Here is a 9,042-nt window from a genome sequence, read left to right as displayed (position 1 = left end):
GAATTTACTTCAATAGCTCAAAAGCCGGATTTTCATTATTGTTCCTATCACTTTGGAAAAGCATGAGAATAGGGCTATTGGTCTGTAGTTCTCAACATTTTCTGTGTCACCTTTCTTGTGAACTGGTAAAATTTTGGCATGCTTCAGATAGTCAGGGAAGCAACCAGTTTTGAAGGATTCATTTATGATTTCTGTTAGTGGAGCTTTGATACCGTTTATGCATTTTTTTCAGCACACACATTGGGATTTCATCTAAACCTGCCGAGTTTTTGTTCTTTTATTGCCTTACAACACTGCATACTTCCTCCTTAGCAGTTGGAAGCAATACCATTGAGTTTGCTATATGCTTCTGTATTGTTTGATTAGCACATTTTGGAAATTATTTCTGTAAGTTCATTGCAATGCTGCTAAAGTAGGTATTCACATAATTTGGTAATTCTTTCGGGTTACTTTCTAAGTAAATAAAAGCCTCAGAAGATAGCACAGAAAGTGCTGAAACACGTTTGAGTAAGTAAAACAAAACCATGCCATGCACAAGGCGGGATTTCTTTACCATTTTTCTCGGCAGGCGCGGAAAGTATGAGGCGCTACAACACCCTGCTGAAGGAAGAAGAATCCATCAGAACATACTGGCATACCAATAACTTTTATTGGATTGAGCCTAAAATGTGGTTGAGGTATTACGTATGAACACTTATCTATCCTTAAGGTTTTCATTGCCGTAAATATTTTTACCAATTATTGTTAGAAGCACGTTGGAGATGCATAGAAATTTGCCTTGCCACACTAAATTCAAACTTCGCGGCGACGGCAACGCTTCTGTATCCTCGTTTGTTCTCCTGAGCGTTATTTGTTCGATTGAGGTGCACGAAGTGGTAGTAGTAGTGTAGTATAACTTGTGAAGCTTTGGGAGTGTAGTGAGGTTAGCCTGAAAGCGTGGTGTACCCGCTAGCTATTATTGTCATTAGAATTTGTCGTTCGCCATGAAATTCTGAGCCACTGACAGAATTCGTGGAGACACTAACGTGCGATAATGGATATTCCGTCTTTGCCGGATGGGGTATCAGTTTATTCTGCATTCATAGCACTGCACAGATTCCAGCTTGAATCATCTGCTGTACCAGATCGTTACTGGAAAACGCTGTGCAGAAAACTATACCATCAAATATTTGACGCAGGGAATACTTTTTCTGTTGCACGGATTGAATATGACGAGGACGACGACAATGGTGATTATGTTAACACTTACAGACCACAGCATCGTGTTTTCATATCGTGTGAAGCCGGCGTGGATGCTTCGGACCCCCAGCATATCTATCTGATTGATCATGCGTGGACGTACCGTGTTGATTCCGCGAGGCAGAATTTGAGAAGTATGCCGGCTTTGCTTGATCGTATGGCTCACTTGATGGGTGTTCAGGAATCCGCGGATGAGCATTCAGAGGTTCTGATCAACAAGGTCTTCAACGAAATGTGGAAATTCAACCAAACGTATTCAGTTCCTTCACGGGATGAAATTGAAGAAAGCATGCCAGTTTGGTATGTGATGGACGAGTTTGGTTCTGCAATCCCGCACTCTGATAATCCGACGTTTAGGACTGTGCCATTTATTTTCCTACCCGACCAGATCACATACACATTGTTATTTCCTATTGAAAATGTGGATTATGGCGAAGAAGTAACAAGAGACTACATTGAAAGTTCTCGATACGATTCCAAAACTAGAGATGCACTTCTAATTCCATGGGTGCCAAAATCATTTCTTTCAGAACCTTTCCAATATTCAGAACCAGATAGTTCGTATTTCTTGCAAGGACATACGGCAGAAACATTGCCAAACGCATCAAAAATTGCGACATTCAGTGCCACTTCAAAGGATAAGATACTAGTTTTTTCTCAGTATGCTTATGTTAATGAGTATCTCACGCATCCTAAATTTGAAATAACCCACGACGAGGAAAATGCAGACATCCTGTGGTATACTCAGCATTTCAAAGACTTCAAGGAATTCAGTCAATCATGTTCTGAAAAATTTGTAAATCAATTTCCATTTGAACACGTAATAACAGTTAAAGACCTCCTTGCCATTGTGTGTCGTCGGGCGGCCAAGGAAAGTGGCAGTGTTTGCGAAGACACACTAGTAACATACCCAGTTTGGCTACCAACTACATACAACTTAAAGACAGAGCTACCTAAATTTGTGTCTTACTATCAGCACAGGGCAGAGAAGGGTCTAGATAACCATTGGATATGCAAACCATTTAATCTTGCGAGGGGTTTGGACACACACATTACAGATAATTTGAACTATATCTTAAGACTTCCATTAAGTGGACCAAAAATAGCACAGAAGTACATTGAGGATCCTGTACTTTTTCAAAGACCCGATTGTGGAGCTGTGAAATTTGATTTAAGATATGTTCTGTTAGTCAAGAGTATAAAACCATTATCAGCATTTGTATATCGAAATTTTTTCTTGCGATTTGCAAACAAACCATTTGATTTAAATAATTTGGATGACTATGAGAAACACTTCACTGTTATGAATTACAATGAAAATGCAACACTCTATCGAATGCTGTGTGATGATTTTGTTGTGAAATTTGAGCAACAGTATCCTAGTGTATCCTGGAAAGAAATAGAAGAAAAAATATTTTACTTATTTAGAGAAATGCTCAGTGCAGCATCAAGCAAAATGCCCCCTGCTGGAATAGCATATAGCCCCCAGTCGAGGGCTGTGTATGCAGCAGACCTTATGTTGGCTTGGCAGACAGATTCCAATGACAGAAAATCCATGCAGCCAAAGCTACTGGAGGTGAATTGGACACCTGACTGCAAAAGAGCTTGTGAATACTATCCTGATTTTTATAATGATATTTTTTCTGTGCTTTTCTTGGATGATGTCAATGAGAGAAAATTTGCATGCTTGAAATGACACCTGCTAAGAAATATTTCGGAAATTAAATCACATATCCCAGTTCAAATTAAATTGTTAACAGTGATATTAATGAATGTAGCCTACATGTCTTGACGTTTCAGTAGAATTGTCAGGTAACGAGTTTAGTCTGGAAGCTCAGGCCATCCCTTGGTTAGTCCAAGATTTTTGTTGTTGTCCTGGCATGACTCACTTCATACTTTTATAGTCTAGTGTGTTCATATACTGTATTGGAAGTAATCCTGTAATTCATTGGATGTGCTTATTTTGACATAAGAGAGAAGCAGGTATGGAATGAGACCACAGCTAATAAAAACTACCTGTTGTTGAAACCAACCTTTAGGTCAATGACAATTTTAACCTTTTTTATGTAAATAGTCTGTACATTGAAATAGTGCTTGAAGATGTGAATATGAAACCTGAGTCCTCTATATTTTTGTATTCATACTAAATCAGGTCTCTATTTATCATGTCATGACATACTGTGAAGGAAACTGTAAGGCATAGGCCTACAGTTTTATACATAATACCCATAATACCTGTGGAAGATTTCTTCATTATGTAATACAACATTTTGCTTCCAGTTTTAGTTTTTTGTAATAACTATGATAATAATATTAAATACAGGGAGAATGTTGGCAACAATGGGCTGTTTCTGAAATTAGAAGTGACCTAACCAGTATCATAGCAGGGTTAACATGTCATCAGAATGACATGTATTCAGTGTGGAGCAAGTGTTGCACATGACAAGCAAAGACACCTTTGTCCTTGCTACAGGTCATTTTGCTACCAACATCTTCAATTCACATTCACATTTTTTTTGGCTTCACCAATTCATAACTAAATTGTCACTTTGCACCTTCACGTAGACAAATGGCCATCCACAGCAGATACTTCGCTTACCTCATCCAAGATTGAGGAAAGGAGGTGGAGTGGTTAGGTACTACCACATTTGAACCAAATTTTCTTTACCGCTAGCTTCTCCTCCTTCCAGGCACTGCTTGCACCAATTTTAGAAACACCACTGCTGGCACTGTTTGTTTCAGACTATTGAATGCACTATCATTTTTAAACATAATTAATGCACTCTGGTATAACTTCAAACTGTGGATATTTTTTGTAAATTCCTGAGAGCCTTGACATTTGCTCAAGTAGAGGCTGTCTCATAATACAGGTTTTGATTGTTTGCACTTGCCATCATTAATTGGCCTGTGAGGTGTGTGTGTTCTCTCTGCTTTTATAGTTTCTCTGCCTCTTAACTTTAAGAAAATATTTTCTGTATTTATTTGTTATTTTAAGATTACTTAAATTTCTTTAGAATGTGCAACTTGGAGAATTGCAGTCGGAGTCCACATTAAATTGTGTCTCCCTATAACTAGCAGGTAAAAGCCAGTCCATGGATCAGGGGAAGGAAGTGTATTTCACCTTCAATACGATTATGTCTAGGAAAACACTGTAAAGTTCAAACCAATATCTTACATCAAAGCTTTTAATCAACAACTAGATTGTTATTACAGCCATTCTGTGGTGTATCTTTCCTCAAGTGGATGAGAGACCAGCAATGTATGCAAGAATTTCCATGAAGACAAAGGAGAGTGGTCTTGATAGAATAGAGCTTTGGCGCTGGTAGACAGAGGTGAACTTGTGTTTTCCGAGACGCGGCTATGTTGTCTTGCTAAAGGTATAATCCAGGTTTCTGTAAAATTCTGACTTAAAATTTTAATCTGTTAGAGAGGCTTGTTGCAGGATACACAGTGCTTCGCAGTGGAAACCTCCTTATTTCTCGCTGTTATTTTCTGATTCAGTTGTCATCAACTCTCATATGCCAGAGAAGTGTGTTACTTCTATAACATAACTTTAAAACAAATCTCAGGACAGCAGTCATGCAACATTAGAAACTGTACTTTGAACCAAATGAATGAAAAATAAAAGTAATATATGCACACACGATTCACATGAACAACTTGAAAGGTTCACATCCTTTGGTTGATATAAATATTGAAGTATCAGTAAGAATGAAAACTACGTTCTCGGTTAAGATGATTTTGTGCTTTCTTTAATCTTTTTAAATCTTAGTAAGCTACATTTACATTTGTAATAAGACATGAGATAAGTAAAAGGCTACCATGAGACAAGCACAGAAAAAATATACAAAGTTTAAAGACTGTGTGTTCTTTTAACAGCTGGAAACTGTGAGCCAATACCTTGAAAAAAATAAAAAAGTTGCTCAAATCTATGTGATAAATGTTATTTTTGTAAGAAGCTCTGTGAAGAGTCAATAATAATATTATATTGTGTTCATCTGGATCCTTGGTGCTTACAACATTCTCATTCTTTGCCACTGCCTGTGCACTCAACTTTTTTTGTCTGTTTGTAATTAATGTGCTAGCAATAATGTTGTCATTGCTGCTGGTGCTACACTGCCTGTGTTTTTTCTTTGGTACTCCAAAAAATAATTTAATTTGACAAATATGTTGTGTGAAGTACTTTAGTTTGAATACATATTAACTTGCGCAGGGTCACCAGAATTAATAAATATGGTCTTTGGATAACAGTTGTAAGTATGGTGTACGTAATGTTGTCAGAGATGTTCTGAATGACCACTGCCAGTAGCAGTTGACATCCAATGGCTACAGTTTCTATGAGGAATGTACACACACAATTTTTGTATGGTGTGGTATCTAGTGCAAGATTTTATAAGTTATTTATTGTTCAATATTTGATGGTTGGCACAATGCTTTCCTGCAATACAATACATTACCATTATTAATAAGACAAGCATTTCCTCATTTCTCAGGCACACATTAGATAAAGAAGATTAACACCTTGCTGTAACACAGTGGGGGAGACTTAAACATTGGCACTACAAATAAATTTGTGGCAACTAACATTTTACTAGAAAAGGTGCCTCAATAGGCAAATTGAAAAGACCAGTAAAACGTTCATTGCCATTGCACATTATTATTTTGTATGTGTTCTGCCAATCCTTAGTTGCAGTTATATTACTATCCATGGAGATGTTTCATCTTCACAACTAAATAAAAGTCTGTTTGTTTTGTGTCATACATGTTCTTCTTTTTAATTGTGAAGTATCTTCAGCAGTTTGTAACACATGTTGGTTTTATTTATATGTGGTAATCCCATTAATGTTGGTAGAAGGAATGACACTAACATTGCTTGTAGGTGAAGTATTGTCATTTATTCATAGAATTGTGGAGCACATATATGATACATTCACACTATCAAAATATCACCCAACTGAAAGGATGTCTGACAGAGATAGTTACACATTGAGTTTGTACCTAATAAGTTATCAGTCTTCAAATATATAATAACTGCACTATATAATATTTCCAGGTTGTTGTCGTTGTCTTCCTTCCAGATACTGGCTTGATGCAGCTCTCCATGCTACTCTATCCTGTGCAAGCTTCTTCATCTCTGAGTAACCACTCAAACATACATCCTTCTGAATCTGCTTAGTGTATTTACCTCTTGATCTCCCACAATGTTTTTTACCCTCCATGCTTCCCTCCAATACTAAATTGATGACCCCTTGATGACTCAGAATGTGTCCTACCAACCGGTCCCTTCTTTTAGTCAAGATGTACCACAAATTCCTCTTCTCCCCTGTTCTATTCAGTATCTCTTCATTAGTTACGTGATCTATCCACGTAATCTTCAGCATTCTTCTGCAGCACCACATTTCGAAAGCGTCTATACTCTTCTTGTTTAAACTATTATTGTCCATGTTACACTTCCATACATGGCTACATTCCATACAAATAATTTAAGAAAAGACTCCTTAACACTTAAATCTATATTCGATGATAACAAACTTCTCTTCTTCAGAAATGCATTCCTTGCCATAGCTAGTCTACATTTTATTTCCTCTCTACTTTGACCATAATCAGTTATTTTGCTGCCCAAATAGCAAAACTCATCTAGTACTTTTAAGTGTCTCATTTCCTAATCTAATTCCCTCAGCATCACATGATTTAATTCAACTACATTCCATTACTCTCATTTTGGTTTTGTTCATGTTCATCTTATATCTTCCTTTCAAGACACTGTCCATTCTCTTCAACCACTCCTCCAGGTCTTTTGCTGTGTCTGACAGAATTAGTGTCATCAGCAAACCACAAACTTCTTGTTTCTTCTCCATATATTTTGATTCCTACTCCAAATTTTTGTTTTGTTTTCTCTACTGCTTGCTCAGTATACAGATTGAATAACGTTGGGAGTAGGCTACAACCCTGTCTCACTCCCTTCTGAACCACTGCTTCCCTTCCATGTCCCACAACTCGTTACAACTGCCACCTGGTTTCTGTAGAAATTGAAAATAGGCTTTCGCTCCCCGTATTTTACCCCTGCCACCTCTGAATTTGAAAGAGAGTATTCCAGTCAACATTGTCAAAAGCTTTCTCTTAAGTCTACAAATGCTAGAAACATAGGTTTGTCTTTCTTTAATCTATCTTCTAAGTTAAGTTGTAAGGTCAGTATTGCCTCATGTGTTTTATTCTATGGAATCCAAACTGATCTTACCTGATGTCGGCTTCTATAAGTTTTCCCATTTGTCTGTTAAGATTCGTGTTAGAATTTTGCAGCCGTGACTTATTAAACCGATAGTTCAGTAATTTTCACACCTGTCGGCACCTGCTTTCTTTGGAATTGGAATTATTATGTTCTTCTTGAAGGCTGAGGGTATTTCGCCTGCCTCAGACATCTCCCTATATTGCCCTCAAGTACATCGCCCTTGTATAGACACCCTATATACACCTTCCACCTTTCTGCTTTCCCTTCAATGTTTAGGACTGTTTTTCCATCTGAACTCTTGGTGTTCATACAGGTAGTTCTCTTTTCTCCAAAAGTTGCTTTAAGTTTCCTGTAGGCAGTATCTATCTTACCTCTAGTGATGTATGCCTCTACATCCTTGCATTTGTCCTCTTAGTAATCCCTGCTTAGCCATTTTGCACTTCTTGTCAATCTCATTTTTGAGATGTTTGTATTCCTTTTCACCTGCTTCATTTACTGCATTTTTATATTTTCTCCTTTCATCAGTTCAGTTGTTACCCAAGGATTTGTGCTAGCCCTCATCTTTTTACCTACTTGATTGTCTGCTACTTTCTTTATTTCTGTCAAAGCTACCCATTCTTCTTCTACTGTATTTCTCTTCCCTGTTCTTGTCAGTTGTTCCCTAATGCTCTTTCTGAAAGTAACTACAACCTTTGGTTCTTTCAGTTTATGAAGGTCCCATCTCCGTAAATTACTACCCTAATTACTGAGCACCACATATAGGCGTAAATTCTGTTGTATACCAAAAGTCCCCAGACTGAGATTTCGTTAGCTGTACGAGTAGAATCTGTTGCTTGGTCTTCAGAACTTCAAAAAGTTGGGGAGTGACATGATCACTGTCCTAGTCACTCTCTTAGTTGTAAATTTTCTGTTAAAACTTTTATCAAATTTCATACATAAAAAACTTGTATTATAGGCCACTGAAGATGCTTTATAAATGGAAAGAAGCAAAATGTGTGTAGCACAAAATAAGCAGCCTTTCATGTAGTTACATGGACCAGATCTCTAGTAATAATAGTCATTGTGCATTATCGCAAATCTTTCTGTATGGACTTTTGATATCTTGGGAGACCATCTAGCAGGTTGCAACACTGATCTTGCAATTTCTTCATCCATTTTCATTCTCTTTTTGCTGCACCATCCTTTCTTCACACTACGTAGTTCCTTTTTCTTTCTATTTGTCTTACAGTATTGTAGATCTTACATGTTATGGAGGCATGGTATTAAATCCTTCCCTTTACGCATCTTTGTACCACAAATGTGTTTTCATAATTTGAATCAAACAGCATGGATTGTAACAATATTATGAGAAGGAAAGTAACTACTCACTATATAGCGGAGATGGTGAGCTGCAGATAGGCACAACAAAAAGGCTGTCACAATTAAAGCTTTTGGCCATCGGCCTTTGTCAAAACACACACACACACACACACACACACACACACACACACACACACACACACACAGAGAGAGAACTTCAATCTCAGGCAACTGAAACCACTGCGGTGTCTATTCTTGACGAAGGCCAATGGTCA

At 37.5% G+C, this 9,042-nt stretch overlaps 1 protein-coding gene across 1 annotated transcript; it reads left to right on the top strand.

Moving 5' to 3' along the window:
- The first annotated feature begins 842 nt into the window (after positions 1 to 842).
- On the top strand, positions 843 to 5,985 carry LOC126267186 (tubulin--tyrosine ligase-like protein 12). Its single transcript, XM_049972154.1, has one exon. The coding sequence runs from the start codon at positions 1,034 to 1,036 to the stop codon at positions 2,933 to 2,935; it is 1,902 nt and encodes a 633-aa protein (XP_049828111.1). The 5' UTR covers positions 843 to 1,033; the 3' UTR covers positions 2,936 to 5,985.
- Positions 5,986 to 9,042: the final 3,057 nt, after the last annotated feature.

Source organism: Schistocerca gregaria, chromosome 4 (assembly GCF_023897955.1).
Source record: "Schistocerca gregaria isolate iqSchGreg1 chromosome 4, iqSchGreg1.2, whole genome shotgun sequence".
Lineage (NCBI taxonomy): Eukaryota > Metazoa > Arthropoda > Insecta > Orthoptera > Acrididae > Schistocerca > Schistocerca gregaria.
This window is presented reverse-complemented; position numbering and strand designations above follow the sequence as displayed.

What these genes read in the sequence shown, in the direction of transcription:
- LOC126267186 (XM_049972154.1), top strand. Translation starts at nt 1,034, where the DNA reads ATGGATATTCCGTCTTTGCCGGATGGGGTATCAGTTTATTCTGCATTC.